The following is a 21,913-nucleotide window of genomic DNA, read 5'->3' as shown; positions in this document are numbered from 1 at the left end:
TCGTTAGAGAGAAGGAAGTAGTAGCTGTAATATCCTGAGCAGAATTTGATGATTCAGGGTATTTTTGGCCACTGGCTTGACCTGGAAAGATGAATTACCACTCAGTAAATTTCCATGTCAGGGAGTAGGCAGACCAGCAGCTGAGGTATTCTCACAACAAGCTTTCATGATTTCCCACAGGTATCCCTCGCTGAGTGCCTGCTCTTCCAGTGAGTGTGGGTGGATCCATCCTCCCCAGGTTACAGAAAACCCAAGCTACTCAGGAGGCTTCTCAATCCAATGGCAGCACAGCCAAGAGTACAGAAGATAAAAATATTATTTCTGCCTAGTGCTCAGTGAGCAGATCAATAGGGAATTAATAAGGAAATGGAGTCGATAAGAACATGGCTTGCTGCCTGGGAGCTCCTGGGAGATAGGAAAGGGAGAGCTGCATTGCCTCAGTGGGTAATGGCTCATCCACTATTCCAGCTTGGTGCCAAATGACAGTGCAGCTCTGCTTGATCTCTGGTGAATGAGTTTAATTGTTTAGTAAACAAAAAGTGATCCTGTCAGTCTGCGCGCTGCTGCTTGAACTGTGAGCACTTTGCCATTCCAGCAGCTCCACCAAGGAGAAGAGACACTTCCATGAGCCCCTGCTCTGCCAGCAGTTCTGGGTGCCAAGTATCTGCTCAGCAAAGCAACACCTTCCTCCTGGGAAGCTGTAACTGTGGGAAAGGATGCTGAAGTGCACACAGGTTACCTCGTGAAATACTAGCAATTGGTACTAAATCCTGGAAAAGTTGATCCCCAGTGCTTTAACTGCTCCCTTTCCTGCTTTCAGAGACAGGTGGGATTGGCTGCTGGCAAATGTTGGTGTACCTCTGTTAGCTTCAGGGCAGAAAAGTGGTGGAGGAGAATAATGTGTTTTCTCTGACAGTGGAACTGCAGGGCAGGTTTCCAAGGCAGACTTGGAAATCAGTTCCAGCAACCACAACTGCAGGTGGCCCATCAGAAAACTCATTCCCTAGCCCAGCCCAGAGGCCAGTGACACAACACCCTGACCTAGCCGGACTTGGGTAATTAGTGCAATCTAATTATGTTCTCCAAGAGTGGGGGAAATGAACACTGAAATGAAATGCAAAAACGGAGAACGATGAATTGGAGAATGGGGAGAATGAAAAGAACAAAAATTCTTTATATGAAGGAAAAGCTCTTCCTATAAGTAACTCCTAAAAGGGGAATGGAAATGGAGCCCTTCAGAGGTGAGTTACCCGTAAAACAGCCCCGACAAACAGCTGGTGTTCAGCAATTGTACAGTGGGTTATAAACCTTTCAGCTTACCTACAGTAAAACAAGAAAAACACACTGCTGGATTAGACTGCTTCACTGGTTTGCCTGACATATGGTAGTGACTCCAGGAGATCCTTGGGGTTTTTTCCTTCAGAAAGTAAAGGCCAGAAATAGCCCATCTGAGATGTGAGACGGCTATTCTGAAAGCTGGCCTTAACGTTCTTGCTGCTGCTTCTGCTGCAGATTTGTGGCTGTTGTTAGGAATTCTGGAGAACCTCTGCTCCTGGACATCAAACAGGGCTGATCTTATCTGAAATTTATCTCACCACTTGCCTCCCATTTGTGAGTGAGAATATGAGGTTGTACCTCACTCAAATATGAAGAACAACTCTGATGTTGTCCCACAGCCACTGATGTGCTAATGAAGACGTTTTTGCTGTGTTTGGAGTTACCAAGCTTTTGTCCTGCTTTTCCCCAGCCTTATGTGCTTGATGTTACTGTTGAGACTGTCATATTGCCCTTCAGCAATGCACATGGGCTGACATGCAGAGAGAGAAAAACAGCAGAGCCTTAAAACCCGATTGGTGAACGTTCATCATCAATTAAATCAATCTCCTTTTAACAATGGAGGGGAGAAAAATGATTCACCTTACCTCCTTTAATTGCACTCATTCAACATTTTAATTCCCAAAGCATTTTCCCTCTGTGTTTGTTTCCAGGGCAGTGCTTCCCATGGAAGGCAGATCAATGTGAGCATCAGCGGGTGGGGCTGAAAGAAGTTGCTGAGTTCCTTGCTGGAGTTGGGTGAATAAACATGCTAATAGTAGTTCTGTGCTCCATCTCTGTGTCTGGAAAAAGGTCATCATCTAAAAATTCATGTTTGCCTTCTGGATGTTAAAACATACCTGACAGTACAGAGTCCACCGGGAGGTGTTCACCTTGTGCAATGTGATACTGTGGATTTATTTACATAAATGCACTGGTGTGTGTACCTGAGAGTGCTGCAGTGTTACCTCTGTGTGTGCACATCCATCAACAGGTTCCTAGCCACAAGCTCCCCTTGGACTTCCCCTGCCAAAGGCTGCTGACCAAACAGAGCGGGAAGGGCACCCGCCTGCCATGCAGAAACTTTCATTCCCCCTTGTGGCATCTTCTGGTGGAGGGAAGTAGGAACTCTTAGACTGGTTTTCTTTGTAGTTCAGGGAGCTGTTCTGCTGTTCAGGCATGAGAGAGAGGAGAGAGTGGGCCAGGAGGCAGGGAAACCATTATGGAAACACTTGGTCCTGTAGCTTGTGTGGTCTGGCTCTCGCGGAGCTTGCAAGTAATACGTCTTAGGGCATTGCATACAGCCTGGAAATGGGGAATGCTGGTTTGTGGCATCAGTAAAGATCTGGAAATCATGGTTAGTACTCAAACACAGGCTAGATGGAGAAGGGAAAACAGTGTAAGCAGCTTATCTGTATCCCTCATTTGAGGGAACAAAATTGGTTCATAGCATTGCTGGAATGGGTAGAAAAGAAAAAGAGCAAGGCTGTTCTTTCACCTCACTACACTTTAGAAATAAAGCCCTAATGCTGTAAGGGAGACTCAGGTTTCTTCCTAACCTTTCCCACATACCCTCCTGCTGGGTTTTTATATGTCTTAAATCAACGGTATCTGGGGTTGTTTAAATTCTGTTAAATTGCACTCTCCATGCAGTAAAAAAAATTGTGTTCTTACAGCCCTTTATGTGTGTGTGTCAATGTATTTGCCTTTAAAATGCCTCTCAGTGTGGACTGCAGGTGGCCTTGGATACCATCTGTGATTTATTTCTGGGAAGAATTAAAATACCAGCACCATTTGTTAGCCTGTTTTTACAGTGAGTAAAAAATGTGCATTTGCTGCTTTGCTGTGGCTGCTTTTGCTCCCAAAACCATGAGTGCCCTTCTGACACTCTGATGTTACTTAGGTTGGGCCCTTGGAGCAAACCTGGAACATCTTCATAGAGATTTCATGTAATACTCTGTGTTAGTGGGTATTATGGGCTGGAGGTGATTCATGTCCAAGCAGTTGGGAATATCTTTGTGGTGTTCTGATTTGAGCTTTGACAGTGGGCTTGAGAAGTACTGTGTAGGGATGTGGTGACTGTCCTGAAGCTGGGCAGAATTGTTGAGTGTTTTAATGGTGATTGATGGCCGAAAGGGCTGCCTTGTAATTTGAATCAGAGACTTAATGACCTTTACAACACATTGCATGGGACAATGGCCAAATTACTTCAGTGAGTGTAATTTACTTTTGAACCTGTTCTCTATAACGTGCGAATCCCTGCCTGTTTTGAGGGCTGCTCCAGCTCTGCTCAGTTTTTCTGCTTTTTATTGACAAAATAATGATCAAAGCACAGGCTTTTATTTACTTGGAAACAGAACTGGTATAAGTGCAACCATGAGCTCTGATGCAGACACTGTGTGTGTGCATTTAGAGCCATAGGAGCTGGGTGTGCCTGCTGGGATGGACAGATGGATGTGTCAGCCCTGAACACTGATGGTTACAGGTGGTGGAGTCCCTTCCTACACCTGGGGTCTTGTGGATGCAGGTCCTTTCGTGCTGCCCTTCAAGGACTTGCTGGCTTTTCAAACACATCATCTTAGGAAAAAGCCCCCATCATCTCTGAGGATGACAACTCCATAGCCTTCCTCAGAACTGCATCAAAGCTCTGCCTTCTTATGTATTGGGGACTGATAAAAAATAATCTGGGTAATGAAAACTGCTCCCCTAATTAAAAATGTTTTCTTATTGGGACAAGGCATCTATTTTGATTCTCCTGTGGGATGTGCAGAGAGAAACTTGTGACTGTATTTTGCACGTGTTCAAGTCTACCTTTCACTTTTGGCTAATGATAACCTCAAATCCAAGGGTTGATTACTCATTCCCACAGCCACTGCTTTTTTCTTAGCCTGCTGTCCTTGTTTTGATGAAAACTGTTCAGTGTGGGGCTGTGCAGCTTCCCGTGGCACCTGGGTGATTCCATCCCCATCTGCTTTGGTGAGAGTGTGTTGTTATTGTATCCCCTCATGCCAGGTTTGATTGAAGGGCTCACCTGATGGTCTCTTGTTTGCTGTGGGGTCCCTGAAGATTCTGTGGGCTCTGTGGAGGTGCTTGCATTGTTCACACTGTCTATAAGTCAGGCATGTTGTGAATTATTAGTCCTTTGCTGGGCTTTGGGAGTGCTGAGATTTCTGGGATTTTCAGGACTTACGTGGATCCTGCATAAATTCTTTATGTGAGAGGATAAGCAGACAGCCCTGTTGGATAACCTCATCCCTGTTGTTTTGCCTCATCAGTTCAGGAAACATGGAAGTTTAGCAGGAGGGATTTTATTTATTTATATTTAGCACTGATGTTGTTTGACTTAAAATCCTGTTTTTTCTCCTCAACTCTAATTCTCAGGCTTTACCCCTGCCCAAGTTTGAAAATCTAATGAAAAGTTATAAGTTATAATATTGTTTCGTGTGCTACTGGTTGGTTATTTGAATGGCATGCTTTTGGATATTGCTGTAGGTTTGGGGGTATTTTTTCTTTAATGGATGTCAAGAATTCACTAGCCTTTTGTCAATGTACAGATTAAATCTATTCAGCTTCTCTCTTTTATTTCCCCATTTCTGTCCTGGAGAGGTTTCTCTCAAAATCAGGGTGCTCTGCAATTTAGCCTGGGAGGCTCACCCTGAGAGGGTTTGCTGGTGGCAGGGCACCTTCCTGGCTGATGGGCAGGGGGAGAAGCTGATGTTTTAGCTTTTATATTTTTCAGATGTTGTGCTGCTTTAGTGTGTAGTTCTGAGCTTCATGTTGGGGGATGGTGAGCTCTCTTCACAGAGTAGGGAGACAAAGCAATTCCTTCTCTAGCGGGGGACCAAGGACAAATGATCCAGATTTCAGGCCCAAGAGCAGAAACAACGTGGACTGAAGAGAGGAAAACAAGAAAGATGGGACTTCTTAAGCCTAAGCTATAATTGGACAATTAACTCCAATATGCAAATGGACCAGAGCTGATAAAAGTGTGAGACCCCGTGACCGGTCATCCATTTTTGGTGACCATTTGGGGTTCATCTTGGGTGTAGCCCTGGCTGGGCTCTTGTGCTGCCCAAGGTGTATCCATTGAGCCTTCTAATAAATACCTGCTTTATTCTTTAGCTCTGCCTAGTTTCTGTTCAAGGTCAGCCTTCACAAGGCATCAAAGCCATGGAGCCAGGACCTTCCTTCCTTCCACTGATCCCTGGCTGTGATTCAGCACTTGCTATTTATACCAGTCAGCCGCTGGAGATCCCGGGTTAGATCAAGGTCTTGCTGGAGGCGCTGCTGGTTGGGGATGACCCTGCACTGACTTCTTGGGCAGGACCTCCCTCGCTCAGGAGCTGAGCTGGCCCACGCAGCAGGACCCACAGTGCTGCTCAGGGATGCCCTGTGAGCCCCCAGCACCAGGCTGGGATGGGGTCACTCCCTGTTTTATGCCTGGCACTGTGTGAGGACCCCCTGGCAGCTGAGTGTGTGGAAATGGGTGTGATGTAATTCCCAGCTCCGGGCTGTGCTGTGTACAGCCGCCAGTCTCGCTGCTCTGTCACGCTTTCACTGAAGAAGATTATGCCTGAGGCTTTCAAAGGAACCTGAAAGCATTAGATCTCTCACTTGCCTGATTTTCAACAGGATTTCCCGGTGCTTTTTTAAATACAAAAAATACCAGCCTGCCACAAATCTTCTGCCAAGCTGAAGGGTGTTGCCTTTGAGGAAACATTGATGCAACTACTAGAACTCTTCAAAAAAAAAACGGCTGCTGTTTGATATTGCAGGATCACCTCTCCTTCCTTGAAAGAAATTAAAATGTTGCAAATTGAAAACCTTTTTGAGGAAGACACAGGATCTGCCATCCACATCTCCACATCATGTAGAGCAGCTCTTGAAACAAGGTGTACCATCGTGAGGCCATGACCTGAGTTGTTGCCAGTGCTGAATTGTTCCCAGAAGGATGACTGGTCTCAGAATTACATCAGATCATGTTTTAATTCAGCCTGACATAGAACTTTATTGAGAACTTACATAAATACATGAAAATGAGTGTGATGTAATATTAAAATTGGAAAATTGGCTTGTAATAGTATGCCGGAGTAAATATAAAATGGGCAGTATTAAAACTTGGCACAGATAGAAACGTTATTCATATAACATTCTTACTTTAGTTGGCAAAACAATGCCAATAATTACAGTATATATTGGAATGGGCAAAATGTGCCTTAAAAGCAAATTGCCATGCTGCCAGCAACTAATTGAGCCTGGGTAATTAAGGCCTGAGTCCCTGTGCTTCATGTGGCTGCAGGGAGCCCCATGGATGCTGAGCTTTGTGGTAGGGCTGGAGGGGCACCAGGAGAGCCAAGAGTGGCTGTCAGGGAAATGTCCTCTTGTTATGGAGGAGGAGTGGTGAGAGCTGTGGCCCAGAGCTCTTCAGGCTCTCCTCTCCTCCTGCCACAGAGAGGTAACACAGCCTGTTTTGTCAGGGCAGCACAGGGGTCTGACTTACCACAGCTGCCTCCATGGTGGTGTGGTCTCTGTGAGTGCTAAGTTTAAATGCATTATTTAATCAAAAGATGTGTTAACAAAAACCAGGCACACTAGATCTCTCCAACTGAATGTTTTTTTTTTTTATTATTTTTCACATATTATTTTAATTTATAGAAGAAATTAATATGCTTGGACTCCCTTTGAATATTATGCAAGATGGTGCAGGCAGTTTTTTTGTCTTTCTCCTGCTGCTGCCATGGCATGGCTGTTGAGTTAATGATGACCAGAGTTGCTTACAAGTTTTATAATGGTTATAAGAACTCATGTTGTAAGTCACTGGGAATGTGCTTTCAACAGGCTTATTGTCTACCCTTGGAGAGTGATGAAGGGCTGGGGCATTAGGAAGAGTCACCCTCATGTGACATGTCAGGGCTGTCCCAGCTCTGAGAAGCATCTCTGGGCTGCTTTCAATACCCTTTTTTATCATGCAGTGGTTGTAGGGGGCTGCCCAGACCCCTGAAAGATGACATTGCAGCTTTTTCTGTGCTGTCCATGGTAGTTTTCCAGGCTAATTGCATGCTAGTCTGGCCCCATCCCCTGCTGCTTGCTATCCACACAGCAGTGGCTGTACAAAAAACACATAATGCTCTTAAGAGCAAGTGGGTAGTTGTCACACTAATGCCTTCCTCCCCCTGAATACCCCTGGCACCAGACCAGGCAGGACTGTGAGCAGAGCTTGCCAGTTGTTTAAGTGGTCTCTCTCGATCTGAATTAAAAGAATTAAAATTCCTGGTGGATCATAGGTTGCAGTCATGACAACAAATTTCATCCCTTTCTCTTCTTTCTGTAATTGTCTTGTAATTCAGATATGGAGCCAAACAAAGCCCTTCCAATTTTTTTCAAAAACCCTCATGTTTCAGGGAATAGTGGCATTAAATGAAAAAGCAGAATAAATGGTCATCAGCATTTTGTTAACTGCATATGTTTTATACCTGGTTTTGTCTTGGGAAACTGGAAATCTCTTGACTGTGCAAGTCAGCAGGGCTTTTTTTCAGTGGTATTAGAGGGAATTTTGCTAATCTAAAAGAAGTGGGGATAATTACTAACAGGAGTTCTTGTGCAGTCTATACCTGTAATAGTTAAAGGGAAGGCTGCTGAAATTTATTCTGACAATTGCAGATACAGCATTGGAGGAACCATTTGAATTATTCATTCTACAGCAAGGAAACAACCCACTTGTCTTCTCTTTAGAAATGAAATCTCCATCTGCTTTAAAATATACTTTTATGAGTTGCTTTCCCATAATTTTGCTGTTTCAAGACTTCTATTATAATTATCCTTGAATGTAGATTTTTAAAGAAAATTATTCTGATTTCTAAAGGAAAGGATAAACTGATTTCTTACATGAACTGCTACTTGTAGAATAAGTTTAATGAAATTCAGCTTTCTTTCATAAATAATGCAGCACTTGCATTTGATTAGGTGAAGCCTAGAGGAATTTCTACCTAATCAGATGCATAGCAAGAAGGATATTGCTTGCAGACTGTTACTATTATCAGTGGTAGTGGCAGGGAAAACACAGCCCTATATATGTCCAGATAGAAAGCTTTGTTTCTTGAGAGAAGTTGCAAAACAAGCTAGATATGTTCCAACAATTGATCTCTTGCATCCCAGTGTCTTCAGAGTGATGGTTTATAAAATACAGTCTGGATTCTGAGTATTGTCATTATTGTGGCACGAAGAGACTCCAGGTTAATTGGAAACCTTCCTGCCTTGGTATGTGTTGCTAACCCTTCTAAGTAAATACATTCTTCATATGAGTGAAAAATAGGGAAGAGACAATGTTTGCATTAGAGAACTTGCAACCAAAACAAGGTAAAGCTGAATATCAGGATTCGTGGAGATCAATTCCAGAAGTCTTGATAAACAGCAGCAATCTCCTGATAACTTCACAACAGGAGAAGTACAAGTGTCTCCCTCCATTGCAACAACAAATCACCTGCAGCAAAAGCAAACAAGCTTGGTGTATCTGCAAGTCTTGCAGAGCCACTTTGAAAGTTCTTGAGTGAATGTTGCTTCATTTGGTAACTTGTGGTCAAGTTTTATGCTCCTGTGTCAATCCTGCCACAAGACTGCTCTGCTGTGTTTTCATTCCCAGGGAACTGTTATTAACAGCAATGGGTCTGCCTGAACAAAGGGCAGTTTAAATAGGGCTGTCAGTCCTTTATTCAACATCCATATTAATAAATAAAAAAATGATCTGGTCCACATTCTCTAGCCCTGAGGTGAACTGGCATAAATTGACCTGGAAGTGTTCAGTAAATGTTTGTATCCTCTGAGAGACAGTGGCCAAGTCCAAGTTGGCTTTTGGGACCAAGCCCTGATCTGGGCTCAGGCCTGGACCACTCCTGGGAACTATTTGAGAGTGGTGTGAAAGCAGCATAAACAGAAAGAGAGCAGGTTTAGATGGGATTTTAGGAAGAAATTCTTTACTGCAAGAACGTTGAGGCTCTGGAGTACATTGTTCATAGAAGCTGTGGATGCCCCATTCCTGAAAATGTCCAAGGCCTCGTTGGATGGGGCTTTGAATAACCTGGTCTGGTTGGAGTCCCTGCCCATATTGGATGGGCATTGGAACAGATGGTCTTTAAGGTCCTTCACTTCCCAAAACATGCAATGATTCAATGATTCTGTAAGAGCATGTGGATGGTCATGGGCGCTGGTTACCTTACCAGAGGTAATGCTCTCTTAGGCTTGATTGTTCTGCTGAACTCAGTTAAATGGCAGCTTGATCTGCCACCATAACAAAGCAATATTCCAAATAAAATATCTGGAGAGAAATAAGAGAGCTAAACCCTAGCAGCAAAGCCCAACACCACCATCTTATCTTGCAGTGGTCAGAATTTCTCTTAACTTTTGTTCAGACATGTAAAATTGCAGATGTCGTAAGTTCTTCAGGCCAGATGCTAAGCAGGTAATTTGTGCTTACTGAGGTTCTGAGTTTTCACTTACATTTCTTGGAAAGGGCAATGAGATGTAATGAATAAATGTAAAACACAAGAAATAGAGCCCAGGATACATGGGAGACGGGTTTGCATCCTGTGATTTGCTGTTGAGAGGTTTTAGCACTGAGCTCAAAAGTGTATTTATGGAGCTGCTGGTCAGAACTGTGCAATTTAAAGGTGAAATCTGTTCCCTTTTTTAATCTTGAGTTTTCATTCCACTCCAGATTGGTGCAAGCAAATCTCCTGGGCCTAAAATGCCACAGGAGCACTAAAGGCCAAGAGCAGAATTAATTTCTGGACATTTGAGAGAAAAACCATCAGGTTTAGGGCTGTAAAATGTTAATCTGTTTCTGACTTTACCAAGAATTGTTTGAAATCCTTTTGCCCACTCGTAACTCAAGTGACTTCATGTCAAATATTGGAGCTGTTTTATGTGTGAGTACTGACAGAAGTAGTGCACACTTTTATCATAGCCATCTGGTAAAAAAGGCTGAAAAATGTAACTCCCAGACCTTTTTCTTGGTCCAAAACAATGTCAAAATCCCTTGGAGGAAATGGGAAACAAGACTGAGCCCATGGTCATTTGCCCTAAGATGTTCAAGATTCTGGTCAAGGTATCACAGAGCTGCATCCCAAGCGTTGAAGAGCAAGCCAGCTTGGCCCTTTCCATTCCTCCCCTGCTGTTGCTCTGGAAAGCATTTCTCCCAGCCTGCTATACCTGGGGAGACTTAGACTAGATGACAAATGTTTTTGAGGGCCAAGATCAAGACTCCACACTACACTCTCATCATCATCTTTTCTTTTGCTGGTGCTTCTCCAAGCACAGGAAGCCTCTGTGACCCCAAAATGCATCAGGCACACTGAAGGAAAGTGATCCTGTTTCTATGTTAACTGCAACTCACCACAAATTCACTCCTCTTTGCTTCTCTGTGACAAGTTCAGCTAGGGGTCTCTTCCCAAGTCACTGGAGCAGTGAATGCAGGTGGTGGGGGTGAGTGTGGACACTGGGCAGTGCACCTGAGGGCTTGTAGCCCAAGTGGTGACCTCTGAGAGGCAGGATGCTCCCCTGTGTGAGAGGGATGTTGGCGCTCCACAGTCATTATTTGCTATGAGTGATGGTCATTACATTTATTGCCTGTTATTGTAACAGGCCAGTTTTTGAAAAACACATGGCTGCATCCCTGAACAATTTCTCCTCAAATGTGTGGCTTTGCAGTCCTTGTTTGCTAGGTGAAAAAAGGACTTCAGGCTTTTCTCTTATTTAATGGTAGGAAACATCCTGGTTTTGTTAGTGGTTCATGCCCATTTCTCCCCGAGTTCCCCTGAATGCTTCCAGCTTCACCCCCAAATAAGACCTTGCCAAAATAATTTATGAGCTGTGGAGTGAAAATGTGACTGATACAAATGTTGCAGCAGTGTATAAAATGCTAAATTATTCATGGTACTTAAGCACAGAAAATCCTAGGGCTGAACTGACATAGTGAAAAACTTCAGGCAAAAAAAATCCAAAAACCCACAGTGGAAAGTTTTGGATTAAAAACAATTGCAAACTTTAGTCAGGCTATACTGTAGAATCTTAATCCCTTCTACCTTTAAATGCCCCTTCTCATGCTTCTCACCCTGTGCTTTCATGGCCAACTACTTTTAATGTAATTTTCCACATCACTTTCCCATGATCAGGGACCCAAGGCAAAGAACTGTCAGATGCCTTGGTCTCAGAGCCTCAGACCTTCTCACACAGCTGGTCTCCAGGGATCTCTGTGGACATCTGTCAAAAGTTTATTTCCTTATCATAATGACCCTCAGTTTTCACCTACCTATCACACAAAGGGTCCTGGAGGCTTTCATCAAGCCCTGGATCACTTCCACCTCTGGAGTTTTCTGGTAAAAGACCTACAAACTAAAATATTAATGTTGGAGCAGAACTTTGAGAATTTAAACTGCTGAATGGACCATGACCTGCTGCCTAATTAATGGAGGATTTTAACAGAGATTCTTTGGGCTCAGTGATGTAACTGAAACAGGCAGATGTGAAGATCAACAGGTCAGATAAAAGGAGAACTGTACTGAACCAAATGCTACAAGAAGCTTAGAGAAATCATACTCTTAAGCAGTCTGGTTCCAGATTCTTTTATCATTTTGCTTGGTCCTGAAAGCGTTGTTCAACAGCTGATTTCAGGTTTCCTTTTGCACTTTTTATCAGTTTTACTGTGAAAAAAAAATTCAAAAACCCAACAAATAATTTTAAACAGTGTTGTGTTGGATTTTGTGTATATCAAAACATATTTCCAATAGAAACATTTTTTGACAAGGCAGTTCTTGCCTGTTGCAAAAGCATTTTGAATAAAAACATCCAGGCTGCTTTATTCACTATGCCTTTTGCTTGAAGGGTACAATAGGTTTTCAATTTGTTCAATTTCAAGCATTTGTTTCCAAATGTTCCATTTTGCCCTGGAGATATGTAGGAACCATAGGAAATCTGATTGGGAGTTGAAAAGGGTCCTCAGGATCCCATCTGACCTGCAGCAAATTAAGGGAAAACAGGGTTTTTTGGCTGACATTCTTCCCTCTATTGAGTGCCAGACAGCATCGGTGGCAGAGTCAGCCACATCAGCTTTATTTGTAGATGAATGAGCATCTGTAACTTTCATTGCTGTTCCATATTTTGCCAGGCTGTACCCTCGTCACGCAAGTGCTCTCAACAACCTGGGGACATTGACCAAAGACGTGGTGGAGGCCAAGGACTACTACAGACGGGCCCTTCAGCTCAACCCCCAGCACAACCGAGCTCTCTTCAACCTTGGCAACCTGCTCAAGTAAGTTGAGTGCAGGTGTGGCTCCAAGAAAATTCACGTTGCCCCTGCACACATCACCAAAGTAGTTTTTTTCTGCCAGCTTGTGAAGAAACGTTGTCATTTCTTAGTGCCATCCAAAAGTGCTGGCACAAAGGTGAGGTTTACTGTGGATATCCATATCTCTGCGTTGTGCCATATCACTCCAGGTGCTGTTCACAAGCGTGTTCCAGTTGTAGGAAATTCATTTGTTCCAGGCATGAGAAATGAGTTGCTTAAACCCAGCTAGGCACCTGAGATCCCCATCCTGGTGGAGATGTGTGAACATTTCCAGGAGAGGAAGCTGTATTGTTCAAAGAGGCATCAGATGCTGAGCTAATAAATAACACATATCCAAAAAATCCCTCTCTTCAAGTTCCCACTTCTCCTCATTAGCTGTATATGTATAGTTTAGGCATAAGCACTTTGTGCTGAGATGTTCAGAGCAGCAGAGTTCATTTCCTTGCAGAGCAGGTAGGTCTGGATTTGAGGAGAAGGCTGGTTTACATCCCTGGATGGTTAAAAACAAGTTGGTGAGCTCATTACTTCACTCGTTATTTAGAGTGTCAGCCTGTAGCAAGGAGAATAGCAGACAATGATAATCATGCAAATTAATTTGACTAACCACATCTAAAGACTAAACTTAGATCTGTACAAGAAGCCAGTATGATAAGATCTGTAAAGGGTCGAATTAAAAAAAGTAAAATAACCTCTGTTCAGCACCAGCAAAAAGGTCCTTGGTTTTGTGAGGATATTGCAGTGTATTTGCTGACAGAAGTGCATAAACTACAGCAGTAAAAGTACATTTTTTCTGATATGAACTGCCCTTATTTTGCTGATAATAGGTCTTGGTAAATCTTTTAAAGCAGACAGTGCTGGTTAAACTGTGACAGGCTTAGTGTGGGACTGGTTTTAAAGTGGCACTGTGTCATTAAAACTTGGTATTTCTGGTCCTGAAATGTAACTTTGTGTGTGGATTTGTATAAATGATGTTAGGTGGGCTGCTGAACTCCCTGGTCTATCTAGAAGCAGAGAAATTATCAGAATAATATTACAAGTAAACCTATTGGTTTGAGGTTAGAATATGGGAAAGGAGTAATCTTAAATAGAAAGTAGGTAAGTGCTTTACTGGAAATACAAGGAATGAAAGTGGTACAGTCTTGTTACAAGAGAAAAGAAAGGTCTTTGTATTATTTATCAAATTTAGTTGATTAAAATTAATTTTAGGTGGCAATGGTGTTTAAAAATACATATTGTCTTTTAAATCCATCATGTGTACTTTAGTTATTATTCTTTGTTACTTTTTGGGTTTTTTTAAAATATAAAATACTAATACAAAGGATCTGAGCCAGAAGAAGCACTGGGACATTTCATGTCAATTATGCTTAAATCTGGCCTGTCAAAGGGCTCTTATGACCCAGCAGATGGATAAAAACTGGACTCGTTGCACTGGAAAAGCACAAAGGAGACATGTAGGGAAAATGTCTTAGAAATGCTGTTTGTTTTCTGTGCAATATGTCATGTTTTTCACTTTGTGATGCCTAAGATATTGTGTGTCCTGATGGATTGTATGTGCTCTGCATCTTTCTGTGGTGCCACATTTTGCAGTATGTTAAATGTGTGTGACGCTTGTGCTAAACTTGTCAAAAGCAAGCACTCAGGATCCTCCTGCCCTTTCCCCACATCCATGTGCTCCCATTGTCTAAACATCCTTTAGGCTTCCAAAACAATGTAGTGCATCTTGACACAGCAGTGGTGTTAATTGTATTGGAAGCTGAGTGCCCTCATCTCCCTGCTCAGTTTTAAAAAACCTTCTAAAAAATAGGTGGAGATCACAGTGCAGGATTTAGTACATTTGTAAGGCAGGTGCTGCATGGGCAGATCCTGTATGAATGTCTCCTCTAAAATAGGATCCCAAACCCTTTGGCCAGCACCTTTCCTAGATGATCCAGCAGCTTAGCAAAGAACATCAGCCATGCTGGAGCATCAGGTACCTTGTGAGGTGACCAGACAGGTACAAGGCAGGGATTTCACATTTTCCCTTCCTACAACAATGTCTTTATTTATGTTTTCTACCTGTGTTTACAATATATATATATACTTTCATATATATACTAATGTACCTATATATGGCAGCCAGTATTCTGCAGACACTAAATGCTAGTATAATATGGGTAACAAATGAAATAAAATGGAAATCTGCAGAATATTACAGACAGATATTACTTTCTGGCTGTGTTATGAAACATTATGAAGAGTGTTTTGATTTTTAAACATACATCAGAGAGAAGATAAATGGTCAAGCAATGAAAGCATTTTCTGTCCTCTTTACAAAGGCTTCAGAGCATGGGGCAGATCAGGAGAGGACAGACGTGCAGCACTTAAGACATGTCCAGTAACAGCACTGCTTCTACTGGGACATGGAATGAAATTGTCTGGCGTGGGGAACTCCCAGTTGAATTCTGCTGAGTTCCTTGTACCCATCCCTGCTCACAGTGTGCAATTCTGATGGCAGAGCCTAGATTTCATCTCTTCTGGAGTGCTGGGAGAAGGGAAGTCCAGGATTTTGGAAGGATGGGCTTGTCATTGCCATGTAGGAATCTGCCTTTCATTATTCCATGCAAATAAGCTATTTAAGCATCCATTGCTTGTGATTTAAACTTGAGTTGAAACTGTTTTGAGGACACAGGGTGGGATTTATAAGTCATTTTCTGTGGAAGTCGTAGATGAAAAATGATGTTTCCATTTTCTGTTTGCACATAAAGAAGACAGCTATGTGCCAGAAGATGAATGTTCTCAGGAAGTATTGCAGGGTAATGGCTGAATAAACCTCTGGTTTTGTTTACTTATCCTAAAATAAAGTTGTATGTCATCATTTTTGTGCCTAATATAAATATTGGAGAGCAGATAATTAAACAATGCTGGCAGATTTCTTACTTAAAATAGACCTAGAAGATGGTCTACCTAAAAGTAAGAAATCTCTCTGCTTTCATGGTCTGTGTGATCAGTGACACAGAGCAGCCTGATGCTGCTGGCTTGTGCTTTGAGTATTTGACCCCTCTGTATAAATTCAGGTTCGTTGAGATACAGATAAATATTGTTCAGAATACCTCATGAATTATAGGCTGTGGGTATTTCTGTAAAGAGACAAGAAATAATATATTATGAACGTTTGAAATAAATATCAATCTCAGCTTTCTGTTGCAGGAATAATGGACAAGACCTTCTTATTTGTGGTACTGTATCAATCCACACCTAAAGCACTGCAATATCCAGTACACTGCTCCTTATGAAGAAAGGCCTCACATGCTTTGAGAGTGTTATGGCTTCATTTTCAAGGGGAAAATGAAATGCCTAGAAACAATCTCCACTGAATCTTGAGTTTACTCAAAGGTCTGATTTTCTTCTGGATGTGGAGAAACACACAACGTGTCCTGAGTGTTTGTTGTTGTGATTTAGTCCCAGTTGAGCAAAGCCATTTATTCAGAAGAGGAAGGACTGTCTGCCCTCTCTGATACAGGCTTTTGGATGTGAGTGGGCTGACACAGCCTTGTGGAACTGTCTGGGACAGATAGATAGATAGATGGACAGTTGTTTTTCTAGCTGAAAATGGTCAGATAGAAATGACATGTATTGAGATTTAAGACCTTTTAGCTAGTGAAATGTTCCTTCCTTTCCTTCAGAAGCAAACTGAGTGGTGATGTTCAGTGAAACTGAATGGTCTCTGCAGGATACTCTGTGTCTCATGAAGTGCTGCACTTATCCCTCAGTATCACGATACACATTGGAGACTCTGGTTAAAAATCCTCACGAACTCTGGCAGTCTAATTTTTGTAGTAGATTGAAAAAATAACTTAGGTTTTTATTATAACCTTGGGTCTCTGGAGATCATTTGGAGATCAGGTTAGCTGCTCAGAGCAAGTCTGATTGGATCAGGTTGTTCAGGGCTGTGCCCAGATCAATCTTATATCCCTCCAAGGACAGAGATGCCACAATCTTTCTGTGTGACCTGTTCCAGTGTTTGACCACCCTTGTGGTGAGAAATACTTTTCCTGGTATCTAATTATGATGTCCCATGTTCCTACTCTGGCATCTGTTGCCTCTTGTCCTGTCATTGGGCACCTCTGCAAGAGTTTGGCTCTGGCTTTGCTGTATCCTTGTAAAATTTTGTTCAGAACAGTTGTGGAGCCTTTGTTGATTTCTGTGTTTCTGGCTTCAGTACAGTCTCAATAACTTCTCAAGATAAATATGAAAGTTACCAAGTCCTTTAGAGTGCTAATTCCTAGGTTGCTCTCTGTTGCACATGAAATTTGCTCCAGTGCTAGCAGCCCTGTGCATTGCCAGGCTTTGGCAGGGTGGTTTAACCTGGTGCTTCTCCAACTTGCAAAAATATGGGAGAGATGCTCTCAGTGGAAAGAGCTGTTCCTTGTTTTCAGCTTGAGCATGCTGTTTGTAGAGGCAAGGCTGTGAGCTCAGGTGGGAGGGGGAGTCAATAGAGGGCATTGTAAAACAGAGTAATTTGGGTAAAAAGTTGGACTAAATGGTCACAGATTGCTCCTGTCAGTTGAATTTGTTCTTCTCTCTATCACAGTGGAGATGTACATTACCTAACTATTCCTGCTCCAGATCCCCAGTTTATGGTAAATTAGTGTATTGGACTGCTCCTTCAATGCTCAGTGCTCTCCCAAATTGCAGGAGATTTTTATATGAGATGGCCTTGATCCTGCAAAGTGTTGGCCTTGAGCCAGGAAAGCACTTCAACCAGTAATTAATTTTCAACTTGCATGCATAAAAGTTAAGTACACATTTAAGTGCTTGGCCAGAGCACTTGGTATCTTGCAGGCCTAAGCCCTCTGAGAAACTACTGGATCTGCTTTTTTTAATGTGATTCAGTCAGTCACATAAAAAGATGCCATAATCTTTCCCTCTTTACCCCCTCTTTCAGGAGACAAACATTTTTCTTGGATCAAATGGAGAAAAAAAAGAGGCCATTTTGGAATAAAAGAATAATTAAGAGGGCTGCCCCATGTTCAGAGTGAATGCTTGTGGTTAATGGGAACTTTTACTGCTGTTGAGTGGATCACTTCATCCTTTTATTTCTGTAGTGGGCCTTTCCTACATTTTCTGCCAAACATCAATACCTTTATTAAGCAGTCATCTGGTTTTGATTTATAAAAATGTGGCATGATACTCCAGCCAAGGGATCCCAAAGTTTTATAAATTGACAAGCTAGCTAGACTTTAATTAGTGTAGGAGAAAAGTGGTTCTTTATTTGTTTTTGCTTCATTCGTGTAATTTATGTGGAACAGCACTGGAAGAAGAAAAAGACTAGCACAACTGGTTTTACTTAGCTTAATGCACAGGCAAAATATTCTTCCAGCTACACAACTAGAAAGGGAAAATATCTGCAAAGCCACATATATTATCAGCTGAAATTTGCACCTTATAAACAAGATCTGGTTACTTGACCATGCCACTCAGATGAAATCTAAGGCCAAAGCAGCAAGGTGTTCACATATTTTCTGTTTCCCCAGAGCCCTTTGTTTCTTTTTCTAAGCCCTCCTGTTCGTATTCTTGGTACGCCCAGCACAAGGAAAATGTTGTTTCAGCCCAGCTAAACATCCTTAGATGTTTGTTCAGGAAACCTTCTCATTTTTCAAAGGGGAGAAATTGTAGCTCAAATAAATAAACATCCCAAGAATTTTGGTAGGGAAACCTTTTCCATTTTCCATAGCAATAAATGCAGACCAATGCTAGGAAAAAAACTAGCTCATCAGCACAGCCATCTTTCAGCTGTCTCTGTTCATAATCCTTAGGATCTGAAGGACAGAACTCTGGCCTAATCATCGACTTGCTAAGGAATTATTTAGAGATCCCAGGCAGATTTAACTTAGAGATATTTTAATTTTAAAATAATGGAGTTGCAAGTGGATCTGTAAGCACTTGCCTAGGAACTCCAGAGACTCTTCAAGGTTTTAGTAAAGGAAGCGAAGGATTTCAGTGTCTCCAGCCTACTGAAGTGAGAGGGAATGTCCTGTTCCCTGATCATAGTGCCTCCATCCTCTCGGTGCCCTCCCTTCAGGTACTTAACTGTACCGATTCATTAAAGTCTCTGTCTTCCCAGCTGCTGGAGACTGAGGAAATGCTGGGTGCTCACACTGTGAAGAGGAGGCGTGAATGAATCATTTAGTCTTTGTTGAAAAGGGCAAGCCGGGCACTTCTACTCTCTTTAAAGTAGTTAATCAGTGGGATAACCTAAACAAGTGCTTACAGGAATATTCCTTTCTGGGTTTTTTCTCTCCTTCCTGCAGGTCCCAAGGGAAGAAGGAGGAAGCTGTAATCTTGCTGCGGGACTCCATTAAGTACGGCCCAGAGTTTGCAGATGCTTACTCAAGCCTGGCCTCACTGTTGGCTGAACAGGTAACAGGGATGGTTCGGGTCCTCTGCCTTGGTGTGCATGCACTGCTGCCACAGCCACAGCCCCTCCTGCCCCTCCCAGCCCTGCACTCCTGCCACAGCCCCTCCTGCACCTCCCAGCTCTGCACTCCTGCCACAGCCCCTCCTGCCCCTCCCAGCCCTGCACTCCTGCCACAGGCACAGCCCCTCCTGCACCTCCCAGCCCTGCACTGCTGCCACAGGCACAGCCCCTCCTGCCCCTCCCAGCCCTGCACTCCTGCCACAGGCACAGCCCCTCCTGCACCTCCCAGCCCTGCACTGCTGCCACAGCCCCTCCTGCGCTTCCCACCCTGCACTGCTGCCACAGGCACAGCCCCTCCTGCACCTCCCACCCTGCACTGCTGCCACAGCCCCTCCTGCCCCTCCCAGCCCTGCACTGCTGCCACAGCCCATCCTGCACCTCCCACTCTGCCTAACTCGCCCATGGTGGCAAGCGTGGGTCCATGCTGTCTGCACAGAGCTCTCAGGCTGCTCTACAGATGGCTTTTCCAGGATGGGAGGCAGCTCATACTCAGTGAGTAATTACACCCACATGGTGTGGCTCTGAATTAAATCACTGCTGAAGTTGTGAGTAAATCCCCTCCCTGCCTCTGTGGAGAAGTCTTCATCCATTGCACCTTGGATGTTGTGACAGCAGGAGAGGCGAGCTTCCCCTCACACACACACGCCTACACAGATAGCCTGGAGATTGCATAATAAATCATTCCAGACCTGGGGATTGTCAGACACCAGGTGGCCTCTGCAGCCCAGATTCTGCCCCTTGCACACACACACACACACACACACACACACACACATACACACATACAGACAGGGTACAGCCCCTGATTACCATGGCAGATGATCACGAGCAGGGAGGTGGGAAGGCTGCCTGGCTTTATGTTGCTCTTAATGAGTGGCTGCTCAATATTTTATTTAACCTCGTGGTTGAGGTGCCTCCAGGCCTTGTTTGCTGTGCACGGCCCAGGCTGTGCTCTGGAGGCAGGATTACTCACTTCATCCCAGGCCTGTTCCCCACGCTCATTACTCAGGCTCTCCCTACTCGCTCTAGTTAGATAATTTATTTCTACAACATCCCTGTGAGGTGAAATACTGTCCCCACAGAGGGAAAGAGAACTTGAGGCACAAAATCCTTGAGTTCAGAAGGAGCCATGGAGGTGCTGGGAGCACTGAGCTCTCCTTCCCTCCACACCTGTAGCAGCAGGTGAGGGATGCTGTGCTTTGTGCTGTGGTCCCACGCTGGGGCTCTGGGGTGGATGACAAGGTCCCTGTAACTGCACAGCTCCAGCACACCTCTGCAAACCTTTTGAAAACTGTTTTTTTTTTTTTCCTCCTTCATTTTTCAGATCAAATTGTTCCATAGCATAGGGGGCTGAAGCTTTCTTATAAGTACAGACGAAGCAAAATGGTATTGTTTGCAGTTCTCCATTATTCTGGTTAGTGAAATCTTCTCTGTGTAAGGGAAGGGGATGAGTTTCAGCAAAACTATAGGCAGAGGTCTTGTTTAATCTTCTTCGAGGATGCAGGCACTCTGCAAAACTCACCTATGATGTATGTGAATTACTGGAAGATGTTCTATTTTATTTTCCCTTTTAAGAGAATTTTAAATATTATCAATATTACCTGCAGGGATCTCGAAATACGGTGTATGAATTTAAAGACAAGCCTTGTTGAATGGTAGCCCTGCTTTGAATAAGCCCATCAGTGAAGAGTCTCCTGCAAGTATAGGAAATGAGTCCTCTGCACTATTGCCAGGTTTTAATATTAATTGAAATTATTAATTAGAATGATTGATTGCAAGGTCAGCAGAGCAATAAAACCATTATAGAGTCCCGAGACCTCCTGCCCAAAGCAAATGCCATTAGTAAGTCCAGCAATAATTCATCTCTCTTACATATGGATTGTTCATCCTCTTGTGACTTGAGTAAGTGGTAAGCAAAAAAGATAGTTAGTACAATTTTCTCAGAAAACAGCAATTTTTCTGCAGACTTCTAACGCTTTCTCATGTTCAGCCACAGCAGATGCCTACTTGATTGTGTACCTCCTGCCTCACACATCCATCCAGGATCTGTCCTACAGTACTGCTGCTGCTGCCCGTGGCTGGAAGCTGCAGCATCACACCCTCCAGGGCTACAGGCAGAACTTTTGGCATCTTCAGCCCAAAGGATGATGACAGGAGCTCATTTCTTTCAGTTTTGTATTTTCCTCTTTGTCTGAGCAATAAAAACTTTTAGCTCAAAACGGCTAAAAGTTCCAAGGAGTATATTTGTGTCTCCTTGTGGCCCAGAGCCTGTGTGACAGCTGTAGGGGTTTCTGTGAGGCCAGGCATTACAGGATGGCATCACAGTGGAGCTTTGGAGAAGGCACCATTGGGTCCCTTGTTGTGGTGTTGGGTCCCCAGGATGAGGTGAGAGATGAGAATTTGACTCCATGTTTCTCAGAAGGCTGATTTATTATGATATGATATGATGATATGATATGATATTATATTAAAAGAAATGACATACTAAAACTGTACTATAGAAGGAGAAAGGAGACATCAGAAGGCTAGACAAGAATGAATAATAAAAACTCCTGACTGACCAGAGTCCCAACACAGCTGGACTGGGATTGGCCATTAAGTCAAAACAATTCACATGCTGGGTGAACAGTTCTCCAAATCACATTCCAAAGGAGCAAAACAGGGAGAAGCTGAGGCTTCTTATCTTGCCAAGAGAAGAAATCCTGGCAAAGAGATTTTTCAGAAAATATCATGGTGACAATCCCTCTTGCTGGGATGTGATAGAAAGGGGGTTAAATAATAATGTTAAATGCCATGTTAAAATA

The 21,913-nt window shown here is 43.3% G+C and overlaps 1 protein-coding gene across 1 annotated transcript in view; it reads left to right on the top strand.

Moving 5' to 3' along the window:
* Window positions 1-21,913, top strand: part of TMTC1 (transmembrane O-mannosyltransferase targeting cadherins 1) — a 140,273-nt gene that overhangs the window by 101,575 nt on the left and 16,785 nt on the right. The window contains exons 12-13 of the mRNA XM_059845880.1: window positions 12,473-12,616; window positions 18,943-19,051. Coding sequence (XP_059701863.1) covers window positions 12,473-12,616; window positions 18,943-19,051 — 253 coding nt within the window. The remainder of the gene's footprint in view (window positions 1-12,472; window positions 12,617-18,942; window positions 19,052-21,913) is intronic.

The sequence above is a fragment of the Haemorhous mexicanus genome, chromosome 5 (genome assembly GCF_027477595.1).
Source record: "Haemorhous mexicanus isolate bHaeMex1 chromosome 5, bHaeMex1.pri, whole genome shotgun sequence".
Taxonomy (NCBI): Eukaryota; Metazoa; Chordata; class Aves; order Passeriformes; family Fringillidae; genus Haemorhous; species Haemorhous mexicanus.
This window is presented reverse-complemented; position numbering and strand designations above follow the sequence as displayed.